The sequence below is a fragment of the Gekko japonicus genome, unplaced genomic scaffold (assembly GCF_001447785.1).
Source record: "Gekko japonicus isolate JY-2015 unplaced genomic scaffold, Gekko_japonicus_V1.1 scaffold145, whole genome shotgun sequence".
NCBI classification, from domain to species: Eukaryota; Metazoa; Chordata; class Lepidosauria; order Squamata; family Gekkonidae; genus Gekko; species Gekko japonicus.
This window is the reverse complement of record NW_015173678.1, coordinates 1036551-1055029: the sequence shown is the minus strand read 5'-3', so window position 1 is coordinate 1055029 and position 18479 is coordinate 1036551. Positions and strand designations below refer to the sequence as shown.

The following is an 18479-nucleotide window of genomic DNA, read 5'->3' as shown; positions in this document are numbered from 1 at the left end:
AGATCACATCACAACAAACAGCCCTTCTCCCTGCGGTCAAATCCACAGGTTTTTCATCATCTTCTATTACAGTGGTAACAATTCCTGAAGTCATTTCATCCACTGACACCATTGTCCTATGGGATTTTGTGGTACTGAGATCAACTACTCCACTCTCCATCGGTTCACAAGCAGTGCCAACATCAGCCCAAACACTGGTTACACCCACAGGAGGGACAGTCACCAGCTTTTTAGAAGCCCAGGTCACTGGAGTACCTAGGCAAAGATTTATGGCAACTTATTCTGCCTGCAGAGAGTGCCTGGCTACTGGCTGCTCTAGATCCAAGTTCAAAATGTTGTGATGTTAGCTGCAGTGGAGTAGTCATTGCATGTCCAAGGTCTACAAGACTTTCTGAACTAGAACTATAGCTTACAGTAGCCGTGCAGGTTACTATTGTAATTGTTTCAGTAACTGGAGCTAAAGAAGGCTCTGCTGTTGATGCAGTGCTGAGATTTATTATAGCTGGTTGAATAGTGCTTAATGGCCGTCCAGATACATCACTTGCCATGGTTTGCCGTCTTACATCAATGGGAGCAGCAGATAGATCCATACAGCTGTCCGTCCTTTCAAAATCCATTTTAGTCAAAGTGCGAAGATCAATGACATCACTAAAGAGATGGAATCTTCCATTTTCTCTATATCTGGATGGATCTACTAACTGTGCCGGTTCTGGCGGTATAGTTATGGAAACACCGCCAAAACCAGAACCTTTGACCAAAGACACTGAAGTTCTGGCAACCTCTGTTGTTATTAACTGTGTTGCTGAGCTAGGGACTATTTCAAAAATTGAGCGGGCAGTGATAGGAATAGCAGGAACAAACTGATCAGTTGTGCTTTGAATCTGCAGAGCACTGATGGATGGAATAAATAATGGTTGCACATTCAGTGGCACCTGTTCCTTAGGGGGTGATCCTGAAGGCCAACTAATAATTGCCTGGCTGGTAATGGACTCAGTTGGAGTTCCAGGCTCAGAGGGCAATGTGATAACAACATAGGTTTCCTGAGTAGGTTTTGACAGCCTTGGTGAAGATTTGTTTGAATGTGGAGACAATGGTGACGTAGGGGATGTCAACTTGTACTCAGCTGGGGAAACCAAGTTCAAAGACATACCACTAGCTAAAGACAAACCTACCGGCTTGGGCTGCACTTCTGCTGGTTTGTGAACATTTGTTGGCAACTGAGGAACTGCTGGTTTGGGAGCAATAGGAGGCTTAATTATTTCAGGAGGTCTGTGTGTGAACACAAGTCCTGATGGAATTGAGGCTGGCTTAGGAGGAACAGGAGGGGGTATGGATGTATATATCCTTGTGACAAGTGTCCCATTGGTTTTTATGGCAGAAGTTGTCTCTACTGATTTGACACTGCTGACAGATGGTGCTATGGTCAGAGCTGTTGTCAGTGGAGCCTTAGCCAGTGGTTTCCTTTTAGGATAAAGCGCTGGCTTAGGCAGAGTAGGTGGTGGAGGTGGGGGGGGAGGGGGAAGAGGGGGAGGTCGAGAGGGTGGAAGAGAAGATGGCTGAGCAGGAGAGTCTAAAGAAGAACTTCTGACAAATGAGAATGTTTTGGATGCAACAGTGGGAAATGGTGAAACTGCAGATGGCAATGTAGGCACAGTAGAAGTAAAGGAGGATATTATTGGTGTTGGCTCTGTAGAATGAGCTGCAAATGTAAATTTTTCATCAGGTATAGAATCTGTTAAAGCTGTCCTTGATATCTTGATAGCAGCTGTTTTCTGTTCCTCTTCATACAGCTCCCTCAACACCTTAGGTGTGATCACATCTTTTCTAGTTTTGTCTTCTTTGGATGAGACGGTTTCCATAGCAACTGAGACAGGTACAACAGGTCTGGGTTTTGTATCTATATATGTTGCTGTGATGGATGCAACTTCAGGCAAGGAAACCTGATCTACATGTGCTGCATCTTCAGCTAAAAATGCCTTCTTAGGGAATAACACAGCAGATTCAGAGTACTCTTTTGTAGAAGTTATGGGAACCTGGTTCACTGTACTTGTCCTGTCAGAATCTGATAACTTGCTTACAGTATCTACAGTTTCTCCATAGCCTAAAGTCATTCCATCTGGTCCAGCCACAGGAGAAGAACTACCAGTTGTGTAAACTGAAGATGTGGATGATGTGAGGGATGATGCATCTGAAGGTAAAACGGATGCAGCACTTTCTGAGGCTTCTGAGTATGTCAGTATGGATGCCTCATGGGAAATAACTTCTTCAATCTCCTGGGCATAATCTGTGAGGTATTCATCTTCTATTTCATCAGCTGTAAAGTGCTGAGTAATTCTGACATCTGGAATAGGAAGCGCTACAGAACTCAGTGAAGGTCTATCTAAAACTGCTGAAGGAGTACTTGATGTCGATGACATGGTATCTGATGCTTTCCCAGATGTCTTTGTATCTGAGGGAAGAATTAATTCAGGTGACAGCTGAGTGGGACTGGAGCTTGGGCTCAATTGCATTCCTTGTTGCTTCATAAGCTCCTCATAAGTGGCATCTGCATCTAACAACTGCTTTTCATCACTTGAAGATGGTGCCTCACTCTCCAAAACAACTATTTCATGACTTTCTGGCATGATGTAAGAGCTACACACAATGTCTTCTTGAGATATAACAGTATGCAGTGATTCTATGCTATAATACTCTTTCTGTACATCTATAGATTTTTGTATAGGCCCTCCATCTAGCTGACCAAGAGGCTTTGTTTTCTTGTCTTTATCTCTCTGTTGGCTAAATTCATCATTCTCATTCTGTTTTGCAATAAGACTAGCCTCAGGAGCCCCACTGTAGGTATCTTCTACCAAAGATTCATAAATATAGTCCTCTATTAGCATACCACCATATAAGGGCTCTTTTTCAAATACTTCATCTTTTTCACAGACATCTGCAAATTTCTGGCCTTTATGAGATGTGTGCAGCATTTCTTCATACACTTCTTCAGCACTTTTTAAAGTCTTTAGACCACTGTTTTCTGTAACAATCTCAAGCAGCTGATCTTCTGTAGGAGAATATAAAGAGACAGATGTAGGCAATTTATACACTTTTTGAACTTCTATTATTTTTTCAGGACTGATTTCAAAGGCTTCAGGATCTGATTCAATACTTGGTGAATATTCAGAGCAGGAAGACCGATGTAGTTCCTCCATTTCTGCTGCCTGACGCAGTTCTTCTGTTGGGGAAGCATCCTCAATTGGAGAAAGATTACTTGGTGGTGTCTTTGGCCGTTCTCTTCTTCTCTGGGCTCTGAGCTCATCCTTGTCTTTCTTAGATTTTTTGCTAGAGCTCTTTCTTTGCTGCTGCTCTAGCTCACGTTGTTTTTCTTGCTCTTTTAACAGTTCTTCCTCCTCCCTGAGCTCCTCTTCTTCTGAAGAGTCTTCAATAGTTGGAAGAAGAGGACCATGTGTTCGATGTCTGGCTTTACGATGCTGTTTACTTTCTCCTCCCATTTTTTTGTGACTTGGACTACTGTCACTGTCTTCATCGAGCGATGATACAGATGTAGGAGAAGTGCCTGGAGTGAAACTGGAGGCATGCAGACTAGAAGACCCTTCTCCTCGGGACCTATCTTCTGGTGAATCTGTAAGACTCTCCATCTCTAACTCCGGTTCTTCATCAAAATACATACTCCTCTGTGGTTGTTCAGATTCCTCAGAATATTTATTTGCTATTGTGCTGTTAAGTTCTATAGTTTTGAAACGACGGAGGCCTCCTCTTGTGGTTTCTTCACTGTCTTGACTTTTTGTTTCCCTAGATTTTGATTCTGGACTTTCATCAAAAGTCTCATCATCATCATCATCACCATCATCATCTTCATCATCATCATCATGCCAGGAATGGCGCCTACTGGCATCCTCTTCATAGCCTATGCTACTTTTGCGCATTAACCTCTTATGTTTTCCTGCTGTTCCCTTTTTACTCTTCACTTCTTCCTTTATTGGGCTTTCATTTGCACTGATTTCCTTCAGCTGATTCCTGATGAATTTGTCATCTTCAGATCCTGAAGCGTCTTCATCTGCACTCATTTCCAAGATCTGTTTTCGAATTAATTCTTCTTCATCACCTGAGCCTGGACTGTCTTCTGGTTTATATTCATCACTGCTGGAAGAGCCAACACTAGTCTGTCTTTTTCTCTGTGGAACTGGTGAATTCTCACTTTCACTGCTATCTTCTACAGAGTCATAGCGTTGCCTTCTTGTTGATGCATCTTCCATTGTACTTGCCATTTGCTTGTACTTCTTCTGAGATGGTATGCTTTGTTTACCATCTTCTGCAGGAGTTCTTCCATTTTTCCCTTGGATTTTTGGCATCATTAAATCTTCATCATCTGAACTGCAGGATTCTAGTGCAACAGGCAGAGGCTTTGTTTTGTGTGTGTGTTTTGTCTGTTCAGCATAAACACCAGAAAGGACTTGTGGCTTTTCAGTTTTCTCTTCAGCAATGCTACAAGCTTGAGCTTCCAAAATTGACAAGACAGTGCTTTCTAGCTTAGCAAGATCAGATGGACTTGTTGGGCTACTCTCTTGTGAAAGTGTTTCTTCTTTATAAGGTTCTTTCAGCATATCCTTTTCATCACTTGTGATAAGACTAGGAATTTCACCAAGTGAACTTGATATCCCATCCGATGAGTATCCTGTGTCACTAAAGCCTTGTGGACTTCTTTGTTGCTGTGAACTCGATGTGTCTGATTTGTTGTTTTCTTTTTCCTAATAGATGAAATAAACACAACATATTCAGACTCAAGGAAATTATAAAACAGTAAGACTCACTAAAAATAATACAGGTGTTCATGATAAAGGGTTATTATAATAAGAGTCAGGTTAAACTTGAAGTGGGAATATGCACTGATCTTATGTTAGTACATAACATGACATTTGAATAGTTACTTTCCCCATCTAGATATATAAAAGGCTAGCCGTGTTCCCAACGACTCACCTTCTACCTGATTAGGCCAGCCTTTCAAGGTCATTTGCATAGGTGAGCTGATTGAGCCTCGCTCTGTTCTGTACATCATCCTCCCCCCCATAGACAGTCAACACAGAGGTTGTTTGCATATGCTGCCTGATTGGCCCTCACCTTCAACATTCTAAACAGTTTTCTGTTGCTGTTGGGAGTCATTGAATGTATTCTGAGGTAAAATACATCTCCCAATCTTCCCCTAAATATTAACTGGGGTTGCCAATCTCCCTGTGGGGCCTGGAAATCTCCCAGAAATCACTGTGGTCCACAGCCACAGCACATCATTTTCCCTACAGAAAATTTCCCAGCCATTACAACTGATATCCAGATGACCAAGATCAGTTCTCCTGCAGATAATGGCTGCTTTGGGTAATGAACTATATGGCATTATACCCTGCTGAGGTCCCTCCCTACAGGCCATGGCTGGGTGGTTCAGGCGGAGCCGGCTGAAGCTGAACCCGGCGAAGATGGAGGTCCTGTGCCTGGGTCGTGGTGGTATGGGATTGGGGCTCCCACTCCTGGCCTTCGATGGGGCACCTTTGGTGCCAGCTTCAGAAGTTAGGAGTTTGGGAGTGCTCCTGGACCTCACCTTAACGATGGAGGCCCAGGTGGCAGCCACTGCCAAAGCAGCCTTTTATCATCTACGGCTGGTGTGGCAGCTGGTCCCCTTCCTTAGCCACGGATATCTGGCCACAGTGATCCATGCGACGGTCACCTCGAGGCTAGACTACTGCAATGCTCTCTACATGGGGCTACCTTTGTCGCAAATTCGGAGGCTGCAGCTGGTGCAGAATGCGGCGGCCAGGTTGTTGGCGGGGTTCCCTAAATGGGATCACATCCAACCTGTGCTGAAAGCGCTGCACTGGCTGCCTATAGCGTTCCGGATTCGCTTCAAAGTGCTGGTGCTTCCCTTTAAAGCCCTATATGGCCAGGGTCCGGCATACCTGAGGGACCGCCTTTCCCCATACAGGCCCCAAAGAGCACTTTGGTCGGGGTCACAACACTGCCTAGTGACCCCGGGTCCTAAAGAGGCCAGGCTTGCTGCCACAAGGGCCAGGTCCTTCTCGGTGGAGGCTCCTACCTGGTGGAATGAGCTCCCGTGGGAGATCAGGGCCCTGTGGGACCTCTTACAGTTCCGCAGGGCCTGCAAGACAAAGCTCTTCCACCAGGCTTTTGAGTAGGAGCCGCTGCCACCACCACCATTGAGTAACTGCAGAGCAGGACCGCTGGGTTGGGCCGACTGGCCACTTGGAACATCTTGGCCCATGGCATCCCCCCTCTTTGATCGCACCGCGATATACAATAGGTAGTGAGTATTTTAGTTCCTAATGTATCCTGCAAGATGCGAGTTTTTGTTTTAATTGTTTTAACTTGTCCTATTTTTATTGCACTTGGTGCCTTAACTGTTCTAATCTTGTTGTATTTTATTGCACAGTTGTGCCTATGTAAGCCGCCCTGAGCCCGCTTGCAGGGAGGGCGGGATATAAGTGAAATAAAATAAATAAATAAAATAAATACCCCAAACCCTGCCATCCCCAGGCTATACTCCTCAAATCTACAGGTATTTCCCAACCCAGAGTTCGCAACCCTGTAATTGGCTACAGAACTGCTTTCCAGAAAACATGGCATAGGAGGAGGTGCTTTTCTACCTTAGCTGAAACTGCATAACCCCAAATCAACACAAGCCAACCTCGAGGACAGCCCTGCTTTATAGTTAAGCAGAAGGAAATAAACATGACTTGCTTCCCTCTATTTTCCCCTTCCCTCCGCTGCCTCACCAGCCACAGCTGGGACACTCGCCTGGAGCTTCTTTCTAGAGCTCATTGTATTTCTTCCCACAACGGGACTTACTCTTAGTTCAATATAATTATGCTTCATGCCAAAAATCCAGAGACTATTAATTTTGTCATGATTTTTATGCTACGAATCTAGTAAACACTATTTTCAAGGCATTTCTAGAACACTTTAATTATGTCCTGGTGGTTATGATCACTGCCAAATTATTAAGAATATCTAGAGACAGTACAAATATTCAAGTTGTAGCCAGTTTATGAAGAAATCTGCCAGCAATGTGCAGCAATGGCATTCTAAATGCTGAAGAGCCACAATCAAGACCCAGCTTAGTTCTGATCAAACATCAAATTACAGGAAACCCCAGGGACCATTTTTTGTTTAAACGGCTAATAACAGTGGGGGCAAGGCAGTTTGATTAGAAAACCCCTCTCACTTCCCTTGTTCTCCCCACATGACCCCACTCTAAATAAGGACCCTGCACAGCTGTAATTTAGATTTCAAAGGTGAACAGAGTAAAAGAGGGAGGTAAAAGAGGGAGGGTGGAAGACCTTGGTAGCTTGGTGAGTAAAACCTGGGCTCAGACTGTCTTTTGCTTTCAGGTACATAGCTTGTATACGACCAGAAGAGACAATACCTTGGCTCTTAACCTGGGACCTGTGTTAGGCAGCCTGGTAAACCAGGACCAATCTAAGATGTTTGTTTAAATTATATTAATTGTTGAAATTGGTTGTTAAACTGTATTTTGGTATCTTTCTGTGAGTTGCTTAGGGTCCCTTGGAAGAGGGGAGTGGCATACAAATCCTTCCTAGAACTAATGGAAGGGCAGCAAAAAAGATAAATGCTAGTGCTGTCACAGTGTGGAGACAGATTGCAACTTCACTTGATAAGTGTTCATCACTGGCATTTTGTGCCATTCCCTTCATATTCCCACTGGACAGGCAGCCATTCCCTGGGGAAGTCTCAGTTGAGAACTCCAGAACTGTGGTGGGATCTGTCTTTTTGACCTAACATCTCACAAGCCATGAATACAGAAGGGAAGAGAGCTATTGCTGATCATTTTTTTCCTTTGGAACAGACGTCCAGACACAAAGGTCAGAAGAATAATGCCTTTTCATTATTCCCTGTGCCATTAAACCAGAGAAGGAGATGGTAACTTGTGCAGCAGTTTGCACAGGACATTACAGGGACAGATAGGGTTGCCAAATGGCACCGGGGGGCGGGGAATGGCCCGCTTTGATGGCCCGCTTTTCGACGCGACAAAAATCGGGCCCGGGGGAAACCCCACCCCCGCGTGTGCGTCACCCGGAAGTGACGTCGCCCCCAGCGTGCGACGTCACTTCTGGGTGACGCGCACGCGCACACCCAGACGCCGGCCGGGAGCCCCCTGCTCCTGGCCAAAAGAGATTTGGCAACCCTAGGGACAGAGATGGATGTGTGAGTGACTCCTTTTAGCCCAGTGGAAGGGCTAAACTTGGGGGCCAGGTAGGGTTGCCAGCTTCCAGGTGTGGCCTGGAATTATAACTGAATCCCATACAGAGCTCAGATCCCCTGAAGCAAATGGCTGCTTTGGAGGGTGGATTCTATTGTATTATAGCCTGCTGAGATCCCTCCCCTCCCCAGTTCTCACCCTCTTTAGGCTCTACCCTAAAATCTCCAGGAATCTCCAAACCCGGAGCTGGTAACCCAGGGGTGAGGCTTATGGATTTCAATAAAGGCTTTCTGTCTTTCCCTTTATAATTTAAGCACTGGCCAAAGGTTCACTATATCTTATCTTAAACAATAAGTGGGTCCAGATATTTTTAAAGTCTTTAGCAAGATTTCTTTACAGTCTTCTTGTTCCGTTGCCCTAGCTTTATGTTTCATTATTTGTCAGAAACAACAGTTTTGAAAAAGTGCATGGAATAAGTAACACGGTTCATTGTTATGCCTGTTTGGTACACTTCAGTCTAATGTAGCAAATTAACGTGATGACTACTCATTGTATTGCATCAGCAAACCTTGTATGACTACCTGAGGGACCGCCTTTCCCCATACGTACCCCAGAGAGCACTGCGATCAGGGATCCAGAACCGACTGATCCCCCCGAGCATTAAGGAGGCCAGGCTGGTGACGACCAGGGCCAGGGATTTTTCGGTGGAGGCTCCACTCTGGTGGAATGAGCTCCCAGAGGAGACCAGGGCCCTGCGGGACCTTTCACAGTTCCACAGGGCCTGTAAAATGGAGCTCATCCGCCAGGCCTTTGGAGCCGCCACCACAACCATGACTGATACCATCCCGATCACCAGTGCCACTGGTAATGGCAACTGATACTGCATGGCGAAGAGCCTTGATCCTATGGACCCTAGTTTCATCCCATGCCAATTCCCCCTCTTTTTTATGACATCTGAAGCTGCCTTTATGACATCTGAAGCTGCTTGACATCTGAAGTCCGATCAGCGCTAATGGATAAGACTAGCACTTTATTATTATGGTTTTTATGTTAATGTTATTGATGCTATTTATGTATTTGGAATTTTATTTGATTGTAAGCTGCCCTGAGCCGGCTACGGCTGGGAGGGCGGGATAAAAGTTTAATAAATGAATAAATAATAATGTTCATCCAAAAAAGCTTGTACCAATGCAGCCAAGCTAAACACTGAAGTCCCACATTCCAGCTATTTTAAGCACATGCTATCTAGTAAGATATATGGGAATTAAAAATCATTAAATTGGATGGGGTGATTCCCATTCTTTCTCGGATCTATTGCAAGGTTATTCTGTGGAACTGGTAGAAGCTAGAAGAGTAAAATTAAAACTTACTGCTTTTCCTTTTAGTGCTTCAATATGATCAGGCTTTGCTAATGGTATTGCTGGAACTGAAATTTCTTTTTGAGATTTCTGATCTTTGGAGTAGGTCTCTGGAATCCCTATGGTTGAATCCTCCTTTTTAATGTCTTCCTTTTTTCTTGTTCCTTCAGGCACTTTGGCTTCTAACTTCTCTTCGGCTCCACCTGTCACTAGTTCAAGCTTGGTCTCAGGGAAGTGGGGGATGTCATGCAAGAATGGAGACGTGGAGTCATCCTCCACTGTTTTAGCCGGTTGAGCCTCATCAGTACTTGACTTGGAAGAAACTGGACCCACCACAGGCATATTTACTCGTTTTACCGGCAGAAATTTCAGATCGTCCAGTTGAAGCTGATCAGCAGAGGATGCCTTCACTATTTTTCCTTGCGGTCGTTTTGAGTCATCCTTCCAAATCTGATCAGCAGATGGTATTTTACCCAGTTTTGCCTGCTTCAATGCTGGAGCTGGTCTCTTAAATTCACTGGTAGATGGTACTTCCGCCAATTTTTCTTCCTGGTTTTTCAAATTTTCCTTTTGAAACTGCTGTACAGTCTTATCAGCAGGTAAAGGTTTTGCCTGTTTTCCCTGCTGGATCTTTGTCTCCTCCTTTTGAACATGATCAGCAAATGGTTCTTTGGGCAGTTTCACGTGCTGAAGATTTATATCATCCTTCTGAATTTGATCACCAAATCGTGGCTGGGCAACTTTCGGCTCTTGATTTCCTTTTTGAGCTTTTTGGGGTGACGGTGTCTTAGCCAGTATTACTTTCTGAAATTTATCAGATGGTGACATTTTTGCCAGTTCATCTGGTATCTTATCTGCAGATGGCCTTATGTGTTTTAGCTCTTCCTTTGGAATTTGATCAGCAGAAGGAGACTTTGCCAATTTTAACTTCTGAATTTTTAAATCATCTTCTCGAATGATCTGTGTGATTTTATCAACTGATACTGTTTTTCCCAATTTTTCTTGAGCTGTTAAATGTTCTTTTTCAACAGTCTCTTGTACTTTATCAGCAGAAATGTCCTTTGTTAATTTTTTCTGTTGAAGTTTTGGATCTTCCTTCTTAATTTCTCGGGATTCTTTTGACTTTTCCAGTACCTGAGAAGGTCGTGCTGTAGCCTTTTGCTGGGAAGATGACTCAGCAAGCTTAGGCTGGCTTAGAACAGAGACTGATGGTTTTGGTGATGATTTTGAAAGTATAGGAGGTGTCAACTGTCCCATATCCCCGAGTTGTCCTGTTAATGCTCTCTGTGTCTGGCAATTTAAGCACAGCCATTCTTGTACCTATAACATAATAAATAGGATTAAATTAAATTAATCATACACATAGGATTAAAATTGTCATATTATACTTACAGTTGAAAACAGGATTTCAACTTTACAAGTCACAATTTCATTGGTTGTGATGTGAAATGTATAAATCTTCTAAAACCAATGTATAAATCTTCTAAATGTATAAATCTTCTAAAACCAATGCCAAAATTGTTCAGAATATAATAGCCACTCTCTCTGAAACTGTAAATTAGCACCATCCACTGGTTTAAAAAGTAACAATTTTCTGACTTTTCAGTTAATCAGCATGAATAGCTATGCAGACTTCCAAAATCTAAGTACAGGTGGCTTTTCAAGGATACTGATACCAGCAATGAAAGAAAGCAATGAAGAAATAATAAAGAAAAGCTTCTACATGCTGTTAGGACAGGCCATATTGCATTTTTTAAAAACTATCTTTTATCCTAAAATGATATGCAAAGTGGTGTTTGACTCTCCCCTTCTTCCTTCCAGAAATTCAAAAAACTCATGATGGCAAGAAAATGGTTTTAATTTAATGATTTTCACGGAAACACAAGAAACAGTATTTGATTATGGATTCAAAGGCAAGCTCGGGCAACACAGCTCAGTACTCTTTTTTCTAAAGCAGGGCAAGGCAGTAATTACTTTGCAAAAACATGGCACCAAAGAATCATCTTGCTTGGTTTTGAAAGATGAATTCTGCTAGTGCATCTCTCACCCTTTTACCTTGCTCTAGGCATCTCTGGTAAGCCTGCCTGTGGCTCCCCACCACCTCTTCCTCTGGGATAAGAATAGTTTCCTCCTCCCCCAGATATAATAGGACCTCATTACTCCTCATCTCACATATATTATGAAGTATCACAGGCGGCAACTACTGATGTTACATTTTCAATTAAAACAGTGAGCTGCACCAACAAATACCTCCAGCGGGCTTTCAGGCATGCAAAACCCCTCTCCATGATATTGAATGGGCAGCATAGCCTCTGGTTGTATTCCCTCTCCCTAGGGAACACTGGCATTTTGAACGGCTTCATAAGCCTCAGTCTCAGAGGGTAAGCCCCATCCGCTGTCATGAGTGCTGACACACTAACACCATGAATTGTGATGGTGGGGTTTCCGAGCACATATAAGTTGGCATCCATTGCTGTGCATAGGTTGGAGTTTGCAAACGTAAAAGCATCATTTGTTCTCCAACTCCAACCGACCTCTGCATCTATAGACCTGCCATTGTGATCCACAGCACCCTGCAGAAGTACAGATAGGGTTGCCAAATGTGAATCGGCCGGGAGCGGGGGACTCCCGGCTGGCATCTGTTGCGTGCGCATCACAAAGAGTTTTCCCCTCAAATGGCGTGGCCCCTCCCCCAGCGTGTGACATCACTTCCGGGTGACGCGCACGCGGGGGTGGGTTTTCCCCCGGGCCCCGATTCCGGCGCGCCGGGAATCGGGGCTCCGAAACGGGGGATTCCCTGCCCCCCGGCTGCATTTGGCAGCCCTAATTCTGTTCCCATACTGATCAATCTTCCTTCCTGGAGCTCTGATAGTAATATGTGTGCCATCAATGTCACCAACATAGTGTGGGAATCCCAGTCTTGTGAAGCCATCCATTAGCTATACAGAAAGACATCAAAAAAGAAGTAAATGTGTGTCCCATGATCTTAAGAACATAAGAACATAAGAGATGCCAATGTTGGATCAGGCCAAGGCCCATCCAGTCCAACACTCTGTATCACACAGTGGCCAGAAATACCAGTGCCATCAGGAGGTCCACCAGTGGGGCCAGGACATTAGAAGCCCTCCCACTGTTGACCCCCCCCCAAGCACCAAGATGACAGAGCATCACTTGCCCCAGAGTCCCTATCTATACCTTGTGGCTAATAGCCACTGATGGACCTCTGCTCCATATGCTTATCTAATTCCCTTTTGAAGCCGTCCATGCTTGTAGCTGCCACCACTTCCTGTGGCAGTGAATTCCAAGTGTTAATCACTCTTTGGGTGAAGAAGTACTTCCTTTTATCCGTTCTAACCCGACCGCTCAGCAATTTCATGGAGTGCCCACGGGTTCTTGTATTGTGAGAAAGGGAGAAAAGTACCTCTTTCTCTACCTGCTCTTTCCCATGCATAATCTTATAAACCTCAATCATGTCACCCCTCAGTCGTCGTTTCTCCAAGCTAAAGAGCCCTAAGCGCCTTAACCCTTCCTCATAGGGAAAGTGTTCCAACCCTTTTATCATTCGAGTTGCCCTTTTCTGCACTTTTTCCAAAGCTATAATATCCTTTTTAAGTTGTGGTGACCAGTATTGCACACAGTATTCCAGATGAGGTCGCACCATTGATTTATATAGCGGCATTATGATATTGGCTGATCTGTTTACAATACCCTTCCTAATAATCCCCAGCATAGCATTGGCCTTCTTTATTGCAGTCACACACTGTCTCGACATTTTCAGTGAGTTATCTACTACAACTCCAAGATCTCTCTCTTGATCTGTCTCTGCCAGTTCAGACCCCATCAACGTGTATTTATAGTTAGGATTTTTGGCTCCAATGTGCATCACCTTGCACTTGGCCACATTGAACCCCATTTGCCATGTTGACGCCCACTCGCCCAACTTTGACAGATCCCTTTGGAGTGCCTCACAATCCTCACTGGTTTTCACCACCCTGAACAACTTCGTATCATCCGCAAATTTAGCCACTTCACTGCTTACTCCCAACTCCAAATCATTAATGAACAAGTTAAAAAGCAGTGGACCAAGTACTGATCCCTGTGGTACCCCACTGCTTACACCCCTCCACTGGGAGAACTGCCCATTTATACTCACTCTCTGTTTTCTATTAATTAGCCAGTTTTTGATCCATAAAAGGACTTGTCCTTTTATCCCATGATTTTTGAGCTTGCTTAGGAGCCTTTGATGAGGAACTTTATCAAAAGCTTTCTGGAAGTCAAGGTAAACAATATCTATTGGATCCCCCTTGTCCACATGTTTGTTCACCCCCTCAAAGAACATTAACAGGTTAGTGAGACAAGATCTTCCCTTACAGAACCCATGTTGAGTCTGCCTCAATAGGTTTTGTTCATCTATGTGCCTACTAATTCTTTCCTTAATAATGGTTTCCACCAATTTACCCGGTATCGACGTCAGACTGACTGGCCTGTAATTTCCCGGATCTCCTCTGGAACCCTTTTTAAAGATGGGAGTGACATTAGCTACCTTCCAGTCCTCAGGAATGGAGGCTGATTTTAAGGAGAGATTACATATTTTTGTCAGGAGATCCACAAGTTCACAATTGAGTTCTTTCAGAACTCTTGGATGTATGCCATCTGGGCCTGGTGATTTATCAGTTTTTAAGTTGTTTATCAGTTTTAGGACCTCCTCTCTCGTCACCTCAATCTGACTCAGGTCTTTCAACACCCCTCCTGAAATCAGTGGTTCTGGAGTGGGCAAGCACTTCTCATCTTCCACAGTGAAGACGGAGGCAAAAAATGCATTTAGCTTCTCAGCCATTTCCCTATCATCCTTCAGTACTCCTTTTACCCCTTGGTCATCCAAGGGCCCCACTGCCTCCCTGGCTGGTTTCCTGTTTCTAATGTATTTGAAGAAAGTTTTATTGTTGGTCTTTACATTTTTTGCTATATGCTCCTCATATTCCCTTTTTGCATGCCTGACCACAGACTTGCATTTTATTTGCCATAGCCTGTGTTCTGTTTTATCAGCCTCACTGTGACTAGCTTTCCACCGCTTAAAGGAATCCTTTTTACCTTTTACAGCTTCCATTACTTTGTTTGTTAACCATGTAGGCTTTTTCGTATACCTGTTTGTGCGTTTCCTAACCTGCGGAATATATTTTTTTTGAGCTTCTAGAATCGTAGTTTTAAATAGTTTCCAAGCTTCCCCAATGGTTTTGACCCTTTCTACTTTTCCCTTCAGTTTCCTCCCCACATGTCCCCTCATATCAGAAAAATTACCCCTTTTAAAGTTAAAAGTGGTTGTGTGAGTCTTTTTGGCCAATTCCCTTTTTGTACAAATGTTGAACTCAACAACATTATGATCACTGTTCCCAAGCGGTGCAATCACTTTTACGTCTCTCACCAGGTCTTGAGTGTTACTTAGGACCAAATCAAGGATCGCCTCTCCCCTGGTAGGTTCCGTGACCATCTGCTCCATAGCACAGTCATTTAGAGTGTCCAGAAAATCAATCTCTTTCTCTCGACTAGAACACATATTGACCCAATCAATGTGTGGGTAGTTAAAATCACTTATCTTTAAATAATCAATACAAATACACCACAAATGCAATTGCTGAACATACCAATGTTAATAAAACCACAAGTGCTGCCCATTCCAATGTTTTATCTACAGCATTGTGACAGAACTCCAATGTCAAATTAAAAAAAATTAAAAATCATTACCTTGAAAACCTCTTTGCCCAAGCAGATGACCTTCATATACAACTCTGCCTCCATTGCAAAGCACGCCTCAAGGACTATTTCTCCAACCGTGGACACTCCAAGACCAAACTGATGGCTGACCTCCCAATATGTATTTGCATTAGCTATGTACCACAGGCATACTGCAACTTTCTTCTCCATGGTCACTGGGGCATGCATTTTGGTTGCCTTGCACTCCAGCTTCAATCTAAAAATCCCAACAATCTCCATAAAAGTGGGATGGGTCATTCTGAAATTGGAAAGCCACTTCTTGTCACTCCAGACCCTAAAACAAACTTCTCCCACCAGTCTGTACTTCTAGGGAAAACCCAGTAACGCCTCAGAAATTGAAGTGCAGTGATGGCATGCCATGCCTCCTGGTACCCATGGCATTGTCTAAGCCTGTTACTCCCCACACTGAGATGCTTGTGTGCCATGGAATGCTCCCTGGTGCAGATGAGTCATTTCCTCCTGCGCAAACCATTGCAATAGGCAGAGCAGGCATTAATGGAGGTCTGGAAGCACAGAAGCACTATTTGGAAAAAAGCAAAATGCAAAGCAAGCATTTTCATGAGCTCTGGAGACCCAGTACCATCCATTTTCAAACAAACTGTTACGTCATAACACTACTGAGCATGACAAAAGAGAGTGGGCGTGGTGGACGGATTTGCTGAATGACTGGGGAAGACTGCCAGGAGAAACTGCGGAAATGATTCCACGGATCAAACAAGCAAGATGACCAATGGAAACTCCATGGGAAAACAACTGTGGAAGTGCTGGCGCAGACTCACAACAGTAAAAAGCACTTCCCCACAGAGCTTCAGAGAGGTAAGGGTGTAATGTGGAAACAGTCACAGTCTGGTAACACCTTTGAACTGAAGCTGAAACAGCTAAATGAGGAAATGGAACATTTAAATGAAGAACTGAAGGACTGGAAACTTTAAAACTTCCTACAGGATAAAATGGGACCATGATAATAGAGTTTATTCCTCATTAACAAAAAACATAATGAATTTCCATGCTCTGGGTCTCCTTTGCTGATTCTTCAGATGCTTCAGACTTAACACCATAGAGGACAACAGCAATGTACGGTAGATGAAGAAGATACAAGCTACAACAGATGTGCCTCCTCAGCTTCTTTTTAAGAAGATCTACAACCTCACACCATCAGAAGCATTTTATTCACCAGGAGAAAAAACTCAGGTTCAAGAGAAGACATATAATCGAACCAAGTTAAGATGGAAACTTTGATTTTTAATTCGTCTCAATTCTGAGTGAGCACAAAGTGAACGTCTTGAGTAGGGGCTATCCTTTGTACCACCCCCAAGATATAATCCATAGACTTCAAGGCTAGAAATGTTTAAATGTATTAAAACAGTGTTACGTGCACCTTGGTGTTTAGTCATGCCGGCCACATGACCACGGAAATGTCTTTGGACAGCGCTGGCTCTTCGGCTTTGAAATGGAGATGAGCACAGCAACCCTAGAGTCGGACTCGACTGGCTTTCGAGCAAGGGAAACCTTTATCTTTACCTTTTTTTAAATTAAAACTCTTAGGCTGAAAGCATATTTCAAAGAACACTCAGCCCCTATTGCACCTACCACATGCCATACAGTTTTCTGAGAACAAGTTACCTCATGATTTGGAAAAAATACAGAATAATCTTAAACCAAAATCAGTTAATTTAAATAATAATGAAAAACTGGCATCGAACAGCCTGGCCTGTGATACGAGTATACTATCAAAGAAGTGGATAAGAGGTGAGGTATAGTGATTCACTATAGATAGGATACATTGGAAGTTATGAGACACCCTAACAAACAATTATATTATGCTCCATGTAGCCATAACCAAGAGAACATATGCAACATGATATCAGTATAATTCTAGAAGAGGGTGTTATGATAGGGGACATTTCACCCTGGGAGAGACAGTTTTTACATAACCCTAATCCCAGAACCCTGGTATTAAATGTTTTATCCATAATTCATAAGAATGTTTTCCCTCCCCCAAAAGACTTCTTGTCTCTAAATGTGACTTGGCTTTCTAAATATATATTTTCTCTTAGACCTTTGTTCCTTTGATAACATGGATTTTATTAACAAGTTGGCAGGAATATCATATGTGAATGAGGATATTCTCCTGGTTACAATGGATACTGTTTCCTTATAAAGTAACACCCCGCCCCAAAGATGGAGGCACTAAGAATGATTGAGAATACTCTCAATAAAAGACAAGAGACAACTATTGACTTCATTTGTCAATGAAATTGCTCTAAGAAATAATTATTTTGTATTTAATAACAAATTCGATTGGCAGAATAAAGGTGGTGTCATGGGATCATCTATGGCTCCAGAGACTGCCAGTTGGTATATGAGAACTCCTTTTAAAAATCTCGTTGCCAAATGGTGGTGCTATGATGTCTTCTTGCTGCAAGAGGACGATCAGAATTGCCCCCCACCTTCAGTTTCTACTGGAGAGATTCTCCAGGACTTTGATTCTGTTCTGCTGGGCTCAGGGGTCTTTTCGTAGAAAAAGAGCTGCAGGAGCTCATTAGCATAACTCATTAGCATAGGCCACACCCCCTGACATCATCGGAAGTGTGTCAGAAGGCAACATCACTCAGGCTCCACCCCAAAAATCTCCAGGTATTTCCCAACTCAGAGCTGGCGAGCCCCGTGGTCTCTCTCCATGGTCTCTCATTCCAGTTCCAGAACACTCCTGCTACACCCTGGCGCTGTCATTCCACTCTTGGGCCTGTCATTCCAGTCCCTGAACACTCCTGCTCCACCCTGGGGCTGTCATTCCACTCTGTGGCCTGTCATCCCAGTCCCAGAACACTCCTGCTTCACCTTGGGGCTGTCATTCCACTCCTTGGTCTCTCATTCCAGTCCCTGAACACTCCTGCTAAACCCTGGGGCTGTCATTCCACTCAGTGGGCTCTCAATTCCAGTCCCAAAACACTTCTGTTACTCCTAGGGGCTGTCATTCCACTCCGTGGGCTCTCATTCCATTCCCAGAGTAGTGTATTTGGGCCCAGAGACCCTAATGGAAAATCCATTCCGCATTTTTATTGCAACTCTACTTGTACTGTAATGTATTTCAATGGCGCCAATGCCAGTCAATTGGCATT

At 43.7% G+C, this 18479-nt stretch overlaps 1 protein-coding gene across 1 annotated transcript in view; it reads right to left on the bottom strand.

Moving 5' to 3' along the window:
* PCLO (piccolo presynaptic cytomatrix protein) overlaps nucleotides 1–18479 on the bottom strand; it is a 271526-nt gene that overhangs the window by 153798 nt on the left and 99249 nt on the right. Inside the window, 3 exon segments of the mRNA XM_015422970.1 lie at nucleotides 8–278; nucleotides 280–4751; nucleotides 9598–10905. Coding sequence (XP_015278456.1) covers nucleotides 8–278; nucleotides 280–4751; nucleotides 9598–10905 — 6051 coding nt within the window.